Raw genomic sequence first — 15,078 nt, 5'->3', positions numbered from 1 at the left:
AAAGAAGGCTGATCGTCGAAGAATTGATGCTTTTGAATTATGGTGCTGGAGGAGACTCTTGAGAGTCCCATGGACTGCAAGAAGATCAAACCTCTCCATTCTGAAGGAAATCAGCCCTGAGTGCTCACTGGAAGGACAGATCGTGAAGCTGAGGCTCCAATACTTTGGCCACCTCATGAGAAGAGAAGACTCCCTGGAAAAGACCCTGATGTTGGGAAAGATGGAGGGCACAAGAAGAAGGGGACGACAGAGGACGAGATGGTTGGATAGTGTCTTCGAAGCTACAAACATGAGTCTGACCAAACTGCGGGAGGCAGTGGTAGACAGAAGTGCCTGGCGTGCTCTGGTCCATGGGGTCACGAAGAGTCGGACACGACTAAACGACTAAACAACAAAAATGGGCACAAGACATTGGTCATGACATTATGTTTGCTGACTGGGAACAGTTATGGACTACCGGTATAAAGTTTACGGCATGTAATGCCTTAAGAGAGAACATTATGAAAATGATTTATAGGTGGTACATGACCCCAGTCAAGCTTGCAAAAATCTATCATACGCCCAATAATAAATGCTGGAAATGTAAGGAAACTGAAGGTACTTTCTACCACCTTTGGTGGACGTGCCCAAGGATCAAGGCCTTCTGAGAAATGATCTATAATGAAATTAAGAAGGTACTTAAGTGTACTTTTCATAAGAAACCAGAGGCCTTCCTCCTGGGCATGGTAGGCCAATTGGTGTCAAGGAAAGATAGGACGTTCTTTATGTATGCTACAACAGCAGCAAGAGTTCTTTTAGCAAAGTATTGGAAGACACAAGAACTACCCACGCTGGAAGAGTGGCAGACGAAGGTGATTGACTATATGGGACTGGCCGAGATGACTGGCAGAATCCGTGACCAAGGGAAAGAGACGGTGGAAGAAGATTGGAAGAAATTTAAAGTTTATCTTAAGAACTGTTGTAAAATTAATGAGTGCTAAAATGTCATGGGTAATGTAAAACAGAATTGCAGCGATAAATGATTGGGTAAGAGAAAAAGGATCAAAGAAATTGAATCATAAGTAATTGAAATTAGGGGTTGCTGAAAAAGTTTAAAACAGGGATGCAGAAAAGGGAGGTATGGGGAAGTCGTTGAAATAAGGTTTAAGAAAAAAAGGTTATGAAATTATACGTGTTTACATGTTTGTTTGTTAATGTGTTATGTTGTGAATTGTTAGTTTTTGTGTGTTAATATATGTTGTAAAACCAATAAAAATTTATTATATACAATTCAGTTTAGAAATCAGTGGCTTAAGACAATGCCGTTAGCTCTTGTCCGAAACGAAATATTGATTCGGGACTTAGACCTTACTGTGTTACAACTGCATTTTGCCAGCCCACTTGTATTAATGGTCACCACCATGCAAATACAGACATCACTTTACATTTGGTCTGTGATTGGATGGCAAGCTCTAAAACTGTAGCTTTTCACAATATGGAAACTGAAGCACAAGAGATCAAATGGGAAAGGGTTCTCAAAAATGTAATTGTTCTGTGGACACTTAGTAGGTGGCTTATGTTGTGCATCAGTTAACTGGCCTATTTTTTGCCTGGCTCCACCTCTCCTCTCATTTGCTATCACACGTACCACGTTCTGCTCAATTTACAATCCCTCAACATCCCTATGGCAACTGCAGCAGCTGTTTACATGGCAACGCAATAGGAAAATATTTAATGTATTTTTAACTCCACTTTAATGGAATTTAGCAGCTGGATACACGATGGCGAGTCAGCACCATATGACTGAGACAGCTAGCTTTTTCACCTCAGCCATCAGTACACTCTTAGGGAACTATGCTCCACAAGCCAGGAGTTATTGTTGGGTGGATATCCTTGGAACATGACAATATCCACACACAGCAGAAAGCTACAGCACACATTGGGATTTGGTGTGCACCCCAGTCCAGTTTTCATACCATCTGTGATATGAGAGACTGTATACAGTTCCCTGTCTTTCAATACATCTATGGCTCCATAATACAGTCTGTGTAGGGCTGCATTTGAAAAGTGCTCAAAACTCAAATTAGTATAAAATCCTCCAGCCAGACACTTTGATTCCATCATGCTAATTTTGTGTGACCTGCACTGGCTGCTAGTTTGTATCTGGACTCAGTTCAAGGTGCTGTTAACCTTTAAGGCTCTAGATGGCTTGGGACCTGGGGACTTGTATGTTCCTTCCCACATACTCCAATCCTCATCTGAGGCTCCGATCCAGATCCTTTGACCTTATGAGGCACACCTGACAGCAATCAGGGCTAGGGCATTTTCTGTGGTGGCACCCAGCCTATGGAATACTATACCTCTGGGCTGTTTAACAAGTCCTTTGACTAAATTCATTCATTTTTAGTGGTTAGCTGCATTGGAATTATTACTTCAAAGTATCCTGGGGATCTCTCTCAGAGCTGTAACTCCCAGCACCCTTAACAAACAACAATTCCCAGGTTTCGGGTGGGTGGGTGGGTGGGTGGGTGTGCTTAAAGGAATAGTGCATAAACAGCTCCTAGCTTAAGATGAATACCAATACAAGTTGTATGAATTTCAAGCTAGTTTTTCCTTCTCCCTTCCACCCAGGACAATGAAACTATGGAGAACTCATTTTGTGACATTTGGGTTGATATTAACAAGGACACTGCCATACTATGTATTTCGGAACATAATCACGAAATCGCATTATTAAAGACTTGTGCATTTAGAAAACATCACAGAAAAATCCATTTTACAGATCGGCAGAGAATCTGTAGCCTGAAATACATCTGCGAATCCATAGCAGAGAACTCAAAAAGCCCCTGCAGAGCGGTCAAGAAAGTGAGCCAGTTTTCACATAAACACCCACCCATATATCCGTCAATCATTCAGACCCGCCCCTCCCCCGCGGCAGTAAGCGGCGAGCGCTTTCTTCCTTCGCTCCGCGGCGCGAGCAAACAAGCCAATCAGGCTTCTCCGCCGCCCGCCGTCATCACAACGGCGATTTCGATTTCGCCGCCTCGCTGGCGTGCGCGTGCGCGCACCCACACGCCCTCCTCCGTTACCTGGGCTCATTTGCCCCAGAACGCATGCGTGCCCAAGGCGCGCATGCGTAAAAGAAGGGGGAGATGGGGGAACCACTTAAAAATAACGAACTTTTTAAAAGGACGACCGAGCGGGGGCGGGAAAAGCAGTTTTCGCTTCTCTGGGCCACACCGACGAGGGAGGAGTGGGGGGTGGGGGACAGACTCCCGAAAACCGGCCGGGCTAGGCAGTCAGGTAGCCACCCTGAAAGGTGAGTTCACCTCTTGGAGCCAAACGCCTCACAAGACACACCTGTTGCATCTCCTCACACATTGGCGGTGGGCGGGGAGGGATGCAGGCAGAAGTTGCCACGGCTGTGTTGCGGATAAAATAAACACTGGGCGGATGCAAAGTGCAAGGAGGCTCTTTTTTAAAGGTGGACTTTAAAAAGCCTCGGAAATATATTCACCTGTAACCACGTAGCCCAACGTATTCAGTACTTGGCTTACAGTCGCCCATGTGTGTTAGCCGAAGGTTGGGTGGCTTATTAGCCTTGGCGGCCTTTTTCTGCCCCTGCCTGTTTCCAGTAGCTGTTCAGCAAGGGGAAGTTTTTGCCTCGCATCAAGCGGGAAATTGTTAGGTTTCCCTGCTCGTTTCCCAGCTGCTAAAGGCCTGGCACCCAAACAGAAGAGAGTCGCCCAGGTTGGAGAGGCTCAGGTACTTAACACACGATGAGTTTGTTCTTCAAAAACTCACTGACACATCCTTAATTCTTAAAACTAAACAGGAATAAGCATAAATAGGTGCAAAAACTATTTATTCCTTGATCAGTATGCCTTCATCTGTTATAAGGATGTGATGTTAACTTGTCTTTTAGAAAGAGAGGAGGGATTATTTTATTTCTTTCAGAAAATGTGTATACCGCTTGATTGTAAAAACAACAACAACCCTCAAAGTGCTTTACAAATGATAAAACCTTAAAATTGAGGGGAGGGGAAACAACTCTACTTTAAAACAGACAAAAGTTAAAATACTAAAACAGATTACAATTACCTCAACTTTCTAAGCATGATCTTAGACCTATTCCATTTTTCTCCCTTGGTGTTTCCCTAATATGTTCTCAAATGAAATATCTTTACATTGAAATTTTGTAGCCAGGTCAAACCCTTTTTGCTTATGGTCTGAGGCCTTTGCAAAAATTCAAACAAAGATATATAATAAGTCATATTTATAAATAAAAATGTATTATGCTATGTATTATGCTATGCATGTTAAACACACTCAGTATAAACCAGAATCAAGGATAAAAAGGAATAAAATAAAGGATAATAAAACCATCACACCAGGGCATCATCATTACTGTTTATACCTATCTCTGAAATCTCTCCTACACTAATACTTGTGAAGCAGCCAGTGCAAAAAGGGTCATGAGAGATGAGTTAACCTGGCTTCCAAGTGAGAAGTGGTAGGTTGGGAAGCTGTATCAGTGGCAAGGGCATGAATGCTACTCCTTGGATGCATATCCAGTATGATTGTTGGTTATTTTATGTTTTAATTGTATTCATGGTGTGTTTGTTGTACATTTCTTTGGTATTAATATGCTTCTCACTGCTTTATGTTCCTTTGACCCAAAAAGCAGAATATAAATGAACGACAGCATTACATCAGAAGTTCCGAAGAAATACTGTGGGGTTTTCCAGGAAGTAAGGTGGAAAACTCTAGAATCTGAATTGAGAACTGCAGCCATTTTGTTGAGGCATAAAGCAGAGAAAGGGAGAAAAAATGCCAGTTCTGAAGCCTGTAGTAAAAATGAAAGTGGACGAACTCTTTTTGCGCTGGTTGAGTGATGCCTCGACTCAGGTGATGCTCAAGGACTGCTTAAGAAGTATAACTAACAAGGAGAAGATTGAAATCGGTAGTGGTGATGCTGGGAACAATGAACATATTCTTGGCCATATAAATAGTGTCTCGAAGCAAAGCATGCTGGGGAATTTGATGTCTGCTTTGACTCCTACAAGCCCTCCTCATCTATCTACTGCTCTCCCACTGGGGACGCCAACAAGCCCAAGGAGCTTTTCTAATATTCGAGGTAAACGCAGATCTTCAAGCACCAAAAGTGTAAGTGGTTTTTGCTATTTGGGCAGGTAAGCCCATTTAAGATAAGCTATGAATGTTTGCTTTATAGTACTCACCAATTTTTGTCATTTTGGACACAAATAAGGGCTGTAAAGGTTGGTTTCATCTGCTGTGAGCTACACATGGTTTACTAGTGCAATGAACATTTAACCCCAAATCAATAATAAAATGGCCTTGTAGGTATCATAGAGTGCAAGAATCTTCTTTGTTTTTGAAAAAAATATCAACCTTTTAAAATAAAATCTAGAGGTGACTTGAGCATGTTGGTCTGTAGGAAATTCATACAGCTGTTTTTCCCCATTATAAACTGGAAATGAGGGCTCATCCAGATTTTCACTTGTCCTGCTGCATTCCCCTGGGGAAACCTGATCTTTACCAATGAATTGAACCAAAGGTCAGTTGGGTTTTTTTGCAGATTGATGTGTGCTCCAATTCAGCTCTATAAAGAGCACATTTTCCTTGGGAAAGCGGTGTAGCAAACTGAAAAGAGCTGCTCAGGCCCGTACTTTCTAGGCATGGGAAAAGCAGAAATCATAAAAGTATCTTATGGGGGGAAATAGTGACTATTATGTGTGTTTGGTGTTACTACAATTGGTTTTGTAACAAACAATAGAAGTGACTTTTAAGTGCTCAACCCTATAACTTGTAAACATTTAGGTAGTGAGGTTGTGGGGTATCGGCAGTTGTTCCAGCATATCACTAGCAAACATGGAAATGCTTATGATAAATCACTAATATGAAATAAGTTTCATTGCTGATGGCAGTAGCACTGAGTTGCTTCCAACTGAACCTTACTCAGACTAGGTTAATTTCAATGGGTCTAACTGTCATGTTTATTAACACCAATGTGTCTGCTCTTGAGCAGAGCTAGCGTTGACTTCCACCTATTGTATTGGCTGTCTCTCAGGCCTTGTCTTCTGTCTTCCTTTATTGTTATGTTGAACTTCATTTTTTTACACTCTAGCAGAGCAAAGAACCTAACAGCTGTGGCAGTATTCAGAATGCCATGCAGCTGATACCATTTCCTCAGTTCCTTCAGATATGAGCTATTTATAGCCTGTGGATTTATTTATTTATTGTAGTTGTCAGCACTTGCTCCCTTGTATGGCACCTTGCATCAGCTGTTAATGGTCTCTGTCTAGTGAATAGCATACCAGGCATCACTGATGGTACAGAACCACAAGCATGGCCTCATTAGTGACTTTGATTGTAATGAACGTTCTTTGCTTGTTAGGGCTTCCTCCATTCACGAAGGACTTCAAATAGTACGGTATGCTGTAAATGAAAACCAGAATTAGAGCTTATTTTATTACTATGTCTACTGCTTCTAACTGTAGTATTCACATATTAAGAATGATACACTGTGAAATATCCCAAAACACTCTTTGAAATATGAAGTGCCTTGATTTCATGGACTGTAGTTTTGATACTTATCTTGTAAAAGATCAGTATGATGATGATTTTATGTAGAGCATTTGTACCCCAATCTTCAACTAAAAGGGTTCCCAGGATGGCTTACATGCAGTCAATAAAAACAAGGCTGTTCCTGCCTTAAGGTTTACAATATATAATATAAAAAAGCAACACACAAGGGGGAAGGGACAGGAAAGGAAGAGGAAAAATCAAACTCAAGTAAAGGTAAAGGGACCCCTGACCATTAGGTCCAGTCGTGGCCGACTCTGAGGTTGCGGTGCTCATCTCGCTTTATTGGCTGAGGGAGCCGGCGTACAGCCTTCGGGTCATGTGGCCAGCATGACTAAGCCGCTTCTGGCGAACCAGAGCAACACACGGAAACGCCGTTTACCTTCCCGCCAGAGCGGTACCTATTTATCTACTTGCACTTTGACGTGCTTTTGAACTGCTAGGTTGGCAGGAGCAGGGACCGAGCAATGGGAGCTCACCCTGTCGCGGGGATTCGAACCGCCGACCTTCAGATCGGCAAGTCCTAGGCTCTGTGGTTTAACCCACAGCGCCACCCACGTCCCTCAAACTCAAGTACTAGTTCTTAAACAGTTGTTTTTATATTTAGCAACTGACCAGTACTCTATGTTATAAGCTGACAACCAGTTTCATAATGCCACTTTACTTTCTAGGGCATGGGTGGGGAAACTGTGACCCTCCAGGGTGGCTGCAAGAGTACTTTGACATAGAACCCGCAGTTCGCACACTGTCTTGTTGCGTGGGGGCAGGGAGCAAGGCCAATATTTGATCAAAGCTTTTTTAAAAAAAAATTCTAACCCACCTCTTAAGGTCCTGAGGAGAAACAGTAATTTGGAAAAATATAATCATATCTAGCCCCAGCCAATAGAAAACTACTTAATTTTTCTCTCTCTCTTCCAATGAGCTTGTCCCGGAAACAATCAATACCAAAAATGTGTCTCCGTTTTCTCCTTCAGTTTATATGCTGATGGTTTGAATAGTAGCAACAGTCCTGATAACACCTTGTCGAGTTCTGGTATTGCAGATATCTTGACAAAGTGCTAGGGTGCTGCTGGGCTAGTGGAAGCTGCTATGAAGCTGCAAATGGTGCAAATTAGTGTGATAGTACAGTTTGTGAGCATTCAAAATGTAATCTCTTGGGAGTAAAACCTGCTGATTAGTTACAGTATTGTTGTAAGCGTTGAGGGGCTTATGGGAGGAAAATGCAAAGGGGGAAAATACACAATTGGAGCATGTTTGTGTAAGTATAGAATGGATATAAGCATATTTCCCATATGCAGTATTTATAAGCACTACATGTAATCAGTCCCTATTCCAGCTATTTCCATGTAATCATACATTCACTTAAGATATTTAAAAAGGCTCTTGGAGCAACTTACAAACATCAGTACTAAAACAATCTCCACTGTCAGACTTACAACCTAAACAAGACATAACACACAAGGAGGTGGATATAGTTGCACTGCTTATAACAGTTATATAGCTCTGTCTATGCAGTTCTGGCTGTTTAGAAAGGAAGCAGCTCCTTGCTAACGTCAGTTGCAGTTCTGACATTGCACAAAGCTTCTAATTGTTGTGTATATATCTCTTATTTGGCTTGTATTTCCTTAACCTTTTTGTCACTTTGATAATTCCCAGTTGTTCTCATAACTCTCTAATTAGATATGTTGGGTTTATGGTTCCTCTTCCATGCTTTTGTATTTTAAAAAAATCTAGCTAATTTCAACCCCAGCAAGATCTGCACGCGCGCACACACCCACCCACCCACCCTGCAATGTTTAGGCTTGGAATAAACCTTCCATTGGAGACAACGCTTTTCCCCCAAGCCCAATTGCAATGAGAGAGGGAATGATTAATTGTTACCTCCCTACTTGGGACCCTCAAAGTTGTCCCTTCCCTGTTACAATTAGGCTTGAAAGAAGCCTTTTTAAAAAAGCCAGTAGATGGGCTTTTTCAAGCCTAATATCAATGGAGGAAGGATGGGTGTGGGGGGGACCCTGCAGGTGCCAAAGAAGACCTCTGCAGACACACATGTGTCAATGGGTACCATACTGATGACTTGCCCTGTGCCATATCCAGTTGAGAAGAGTGACAGGAAGCATTTGAGTTAAACCTTGAAGGAGAGTGTTAGATTGGGAGAAGTGTTCTGGCCATGCTCTTCAAACTAAGGATGGTGGATACTGAGCCATAAATAAGTTTGTGTTTAATTAAAAAATTTCATCCCAGTGGCAATGGGAATACATACCTTTCTTATGAAATATAGCTTATGTGAACAGTTGTCTTCAAGGGCAAGCATCAGATTCCTCCTGCTAATCATCTTGCTAAAAATAGATTTTCTATTCTTAAAGATACATGTTTGCTATCCCTGTTCATCATACTAAAGAGATCCCAGTGTAAGCAAGAAAAACTGTTGTATATCCACAATGAGGGTGACAAAGTACAAGTGGTAAGCCAAGACAAACTTTGGTTATAGCTCATGGTTTGTTCAGAGCAATACAAACCTTGAGTCTGGTTTCAGATGTAAACTGGCTTAGCTCCCAATAGCAAGGCAGGAGTGAAGCAGCCACAATTTTCTTGTTGTGCTCCAGCACACTTGCTTATTCACGCTACACTATAGTTTGCCATAGCATTACAATCAGGCCAGGCCATAGTATTGCAAATGTTTAGGATTGTGGTTTGTTTTTATCAACTTCTAGAAATTAGGAAAATTACATTATCTAGATGCTGGTTGAATCCAAAAGGTTCTTTGGACAATCAGGGTGAGGGTGGGTGTGTCGACAATTCTGCTGATTTTCCACCCTGCTCTTGCCATTCTGGAGGGGCCCCAAGCAGATTTATAAAGGAGGACATAAGGGCTACATCAGGAAGAAGGAATAAAGTCCCATTGTATTAGCAGAACATTGCCTATGGTTCTTAAGTGCTAAGACATAATTTGTTTTTTCATAATGTATAAACCATTGTACTTCCAGAGAATACTCCAAGCAGTGTACAGAAATAGAATTTAAAACACAATACTGTTCATAGAATTGTTGAAACATAAAAACCAAGACATTTTTTTAGAAGGCTTGAGAAAAAAGAAAGGTTTTCAACAAACATATACCATGTACTTCAACTTACCAAACTAGCATCTTCTATTCATTACTCTATTTCATATAGAGTCCTTTTCATATTTCATTGAGACAAAGGAAAGCTGTGCTTGAGCTTCTAAAATGCAAGAGTCCTGCTAGGGCAGGGGTCTGCAACCCGCGGTTCCGGAGCCGCATGTGGCTCTTTTACACCTTTGCCGCGGCTCCGGGGCGGATACTAGCGAGGGGAGGAGGCGCATTGTGCGCCCCGACACTCCCCACTGTGGCGGGCGCTGTACTGGCTGTGATGTCGCATGGGGGCGGTGCGTGCGTTAGTCACGCACCGTCCCAATGTCACCTTCCTGCCCGCCCGCTACATTGTAAGGGGCATGTACGCTGGTCACTGTTTTGAAGGGGAGTGAAGAACACACACACAAAAAAAGGTAACTTGTTAATTTAACGTTTATTTCTATGAGGAGGAGTAATTCTGAGGGGTCAAACAAAGAAATAATAAAAAAGTGACAAAAAAGTTATTTTTATAATGATGAGTTTTGTGGCTCCCAGTTTTTTTTCCTTTGGAAACGGGTCCAAGTGGCTCTTTTTGTCTTAAAGGTTGCAGACCCCTGTGCTAGGGGAATGGATATTATTATTATTATTATTATTATTATTATTATTATTATTATTATTTCTTACTTGATTAATGTACAACCACTTGTTGTACATTGGCAGGGGGATAATATTGCTATGACTGCACTTCTGGTTGTGTGCAATTGGTTGGCCCTGTTCTAAATAGTGTCTACATAGTATGTTGGGCATTCTCTGCTCATGTTCTGCAATTCTGGTGCACTCAGCTTTTAAAGCTGCACAGAAGTATTATGTGTGGCTTTTAAAAAGCTGACTTTGCATTCCAGGCTTCCATTCCCTAAATTGCAGTAACTCCATGGAAGCAGCAGAACAGAACATACAGGAAATGGTTCTGACGCTATAATTAAAGTGAGACTCTGAAGGCCAAAACTGCAAGTTTTCCAGGGCAATCCTATACATGTCTATTCAGAAGTGTTACTTATATTAAGGTGGTACCTGTGCAATTTATCATAATATAGTTCCCCCCCCCAAAAAAGCTTTATATTCAGTAAATACATTTTTGAAAGGATTAGTTAAAAAACATGACAGATTATTTATGATGAATTACCTTGATATGTCTATGTCTTGATTTATGTCTGTGCTTAAAAGCAGGCATTGAGGAAACTATGCAGTGTTAGAAACTGAGATATGAAAGCTAGAGCTACCCGGTATGTGGCACCTTAAGCCTAGGTTATGGGCGCAACAACGCAATGTCTAGGCACTAAAGCTGAAATGAATGAACTGCAGCTCTTAACTTCAGCCACTTTTGTCCGTTGATTTGTCTTGCCAATGCTTGCATTTCTTAGTTCATTCTTTTTTCTGGTAAAGTTTTTCTGAGTTCTTTCTGTGCCTCCAGATAGGATATTCTTTGGTCTTTCATAGATTTAATTCCTTTCCTTGGGATGCCGACAGAGAGTATAGAACCCAGATGAATTTTCATCCACACTGAGTTCTTCTGTGAATATTTCCCTCCCATTTCTTGGCTGTTTTGTGTTAGATATCTGTTGGAAGGAATCCAGAATTATCTGCCTACCTGTGTGATTATCATATAATTTTGAGCATAATGCCATTTCCTTCAGTGTGAAAGTTGACCTTAGAGGGACCTCTTTTTAAGGCGTCCCTCCCTCCCTCCCTTGCCAGAGATGCTTCCTGTGGGTGTGATAGTGAGGAGACATTGTTAGGGTTCACTGAGGAGCGTTTTAGGCTGAATGCCTGGATCTGGCTCTTTAATGATATTTTGCAATTATAGTTTATATACACAGACTGATGTGCAGGCTTGCTACAAAATATTGCCTGGCTTTATTTATTTCAATACATTTGGATCCCACCTTTTATCCAGGGAGCTTAAGGTGGCATACATGGTTCTCTCCCTCTCCCTATTTCATCCTCACAGCAACCCTGTGAGGTAAGTTAGGCTGAGAGACAGTGACTGGCCCAAGGTCACCCAGGGAGCTTCATGGCAGTGTTAGAAACTGAGATATGAAAGCTAGGAGCTAAATGGCACCTTAAACCTAGGTTATGGGCACAACAATGGAATGTCTAGGTGCACTTTTTTAATAACAATACAAAGCTAAAAATGAATGAACTGCAACTAAAATATTTTTTATTCATTTTTCATATGGTCCAATCCTTCCCCTGCCCACCCACTTAATATTCTTAAAAGGGTCCCTTCTCTAGTCTTCATGAATTAGCTGGAAGTGGGGAGGCAGAAAAAGTTCTTCCTTTCCTTCCACTCTGCAGTTTTAATCTGAAATCTTAGATGCAGTACTGCGCCCAGAGCTCAGAAACTGCTAGCACTAATTAAATTCCCTGTTGCAAAATGTGCATAGAACAATGGGAGTTTTGAACACTGGTTCAAAATGTCACAATTGAAAAGGACCTTTTTCTTGTCTTCACCAGCAGACATCTGTCAGCAGAAAGATGGCAAGAAGGGTCTAGAAGTTGAGTGAGATTTTTAAACAGGCAAATATGCTTCCTTCTGGAAGCAAATTCCAATACAACATGTTTTCAAAATCCTCAATATCGGGTTATCTGTGTGAAAAATATTGGTGCCTAAAACTGACCACTCAAACCAATTGTGTGTGGGAAAAGAAGTAGTTGATTCAGCTCCCTTTCTGGGCCTGATGAGATGCTATGTACCGTATTCTACTAGCCTCTCCCCCTGTCAAGGAGAAACTAGAAGCAGGCATCAGGATCACAGACTCTTTTCTATGCCCTCACTGCAGGGAGACACAAATCTCCAAATTGTGGTTACAGTATTTAGTTGCAGGCTCTTTCTCAACATTAGGTTTTCTCCTCTAGGTTTCAAAACCCTTGACACTCTCTTTGCTATGATGGATCTGTTTAGACGGCAAAGACAACACAACATGCATCACCCAGGCAGGGTTTCCTTTCCCTTCCTAAACAGGGAGCTAGCTGGCCTTTGTTAGACTTGTCTTTTCCTGCCTATTGCACTGCCATTATATGGAAATGATCAAGCAAGATAATCCCACAGTTATATTAGTTTGCTGGAAAATGAGAGTGACATAGTTTTTCTTGAAGTTTTTTGGATTTTTCAGAAGAATTAGCAGCTGCTTTCCAGTTAATTCAATAACTCATATTCTGCTCAGCAGGATATAATTGAACAGGCTGTACCTTCGACAACTTTTCATTGAACATAAGGAAAGCCTTAAAGTTTGTTTTGCGTGTTAAATTCTTGCTTTTACAAGCTACTCTTTTGGATTAAGTGAAATCTCACTGTCTGCTAAAGCAATACAGTCACCCTGCAACTTAGAAGCATTTAAGTTGTGCACATTCAGCTTTACATGCTTGACAATTTTTTATTTTTATTTTTAATTAGAAAGAGGGCATGTGTCAGGGGCAAAAAGACTTTGGCAGCCCCATTGAATCCAATGTATTTTGACTACACACAGTTGCAGCTTTAGGCACGATCTCCAGAATGTAACCCCCATGTAAGTTGCAGGCTTACTGTATAGGGATTGGAACCAGATCCATTCTGCTAGTATTTTACTCTTAAGTCACAAATCTCAGCTATGCTTGTGTATATGCTTGCCAATTTGCTCCCCTTTCAGAAAGCTAAACTGTTCTTCCTGGCAGGGCTATCCCCATTAGCCAACCGCCTAGGATGCCAGCATTTCAAAGTTGTCTGTCCCAGTTATGCTGTGGAGAGAGAGCCACTGCCCGTACTTTTGGCTGAGGTGAAGGCACACATACTCAGCTCCTTGGCTGGGTGATATCCCTTGCATTCCAGGGGACACGATAGTGATCCTTCTGATCTTGATCAGCTGTCCAGGACATAGACACAGTTGTAAAGGAGAGGAAGTAAACAAGCAGCAGACAGTAAAAATGAATATGAGAAAGTACTGAATGGAATCTTCACAGTGTTCAATTGGGGCAGCCCTGCTCCCCACATTCAATTCTTCCCTCTAATGCAAGGCTTCCAACTGGAAACAAACATTGGTTCCTCTTTTCTCCCTTTGCCTTCTCCTTTGCCTTCAAACGTTGCCCTTCAGAAATCCAGCCGCTGCATGTCTCAGATATCCCTCCCACCCATGCCTCTCAAACTATTTTCACTTGCCTCCTGTGATTTCTTCTCCACATCTCCTTTCCCACCTAATTTCTAACTTCCTGGCCTACCTGGATGGTAAATGCTTCAAGTCTTTTATACTGAGCCCTTTGCTTTGAGAATCTTGCCTAGTAAAAGCAACATTCTAAACTTCCAGAGACTACCATTGGCCAGAATAATGCCTTTTAAATAAAAACTACACCAAGCATACTGGACATTTTCTTTGACCTAACAACAAACCATTTCCCCTAAGAGATAGCATGTACAAAAAGAAAAATATTTCCAGAAAACCAGCAAAGTGTATGCAAGAAAAGGCACAGCACCTTTCAACATGCTAGTGACTTTCATCAACTGCTCAACCCATTCAAAATAATTCATTTCATATCCTGTCTAACCAAAATTGGCATGAACCATCCTCAAACATCTCTCTCTTACACTGTAAAGTTTCAAATCAGTCCATTGAACCATTTTCTAACTAGAAGCCATAGAAGCTATTCCCTCCCTGATTTCTCATTATATTAATGGAATGTGATTCAGCTGACTCACTCTTAACATCAGGCCATCACTGATCTTACATAAGAACAGTGCTGCTGGATCAGGCCAGGCCTATTTATTTCACCTTTCTGTTCTCATAGCGGCTAGACAAGTGTCAGTTGAAAGGTTACAAACCCATGATCAGAATAGTTCTCTCCTGCTTGTGAACCTCAGCAACAATCATTATCTACCATAAATTTATATAATCCTCTAAAACCATTCAAGTTTTAGCCATTGGTACATATTGTGGAAGGGAATTCCATAGTTCAAAATGTACCTATGAAGAATTGCTTCTAGTCCTGAATCTCCTCTATCATTTAGCTTCATAGGTTGTCCCCTAGTTCTAACATAATGAGAGGGGGAGAAAAATGCCTCAACAGGAGTGGACACCACTAATTAGCACAGCATCTTAGGTTCAATCCTTGGTTTCTCCAGGTAGGGCTGGAAAAGACTCCTGTCTGAAACCCAGAAGGGCCAGTCAGTGTAGATACAGTTGTACCCCGGGTTACAGATGTTTCAGGTTATAGAGTCTGCTAACCCAGAAATAGTACCTCGGGTTGAGAACTTTGCTTCAGAATAAGAATAGAAATCGCGCGGCAGCGGCAGACCCCATTAGCTAAAGTGGTACCTCAGATTAAGAATAGTTTCAGGTTAAGAACGTACCTCCAGAATGAATTAAGTTCTTAA

At 41.6% G+C, this 15,078-nt stretch overlaps 1 protein-coding gene across 3 annotated transcripts in view; it reads left to right on the top strand.

The window, feature by feature from the left end:
* The first annotated feature begins 3,017 nt into the window (after positions 1–3,017).
* The window catches only part of PPP2R3B (protein phosphatase 2 regulatory subunit B''beta), a 37,931-nt gene continuing 25,870 nt past the window's right edge, over positions 3,018–15,078 (top strand). The window contains exons 1-2 of one of the 3 annotated variants that reach the window (XM_083610730.1): positions 3,018–3,298; positions 4,664–5,145. In XM_083610730.1, the coding sequence (XP_083466856.1) occupies positions 4,810–5,145 (336 nt within the window). In that variant the 5' untranslated portion in view covers positions 3,018–3,298; positions 4,664–4,809. Of the gene's footprint in view, positions 3,299–4,650; positions 5,146–15,078 lie in introns of those variants that run through there. The other 2 variants (XM_083610729.1, XM_083610728.1) reach the window with 2 other exon arrangements.

Source organism: Podarcis filfolensis (assembly GCF_964270895.1).
Source record: "Podarcis filfolensis genome assembly, chromosome: 4".
In the NCBI taxonomy this organism is placed as follows: Eukaryota; Metazoa; Chordata; class Lepidosauria; order Squamata; family Lacertidae; genus Podarcis; species Podarcis filfolensis.
This window is presented reverse-complemented; position numbering and strand designations above follow the sequence as displayed.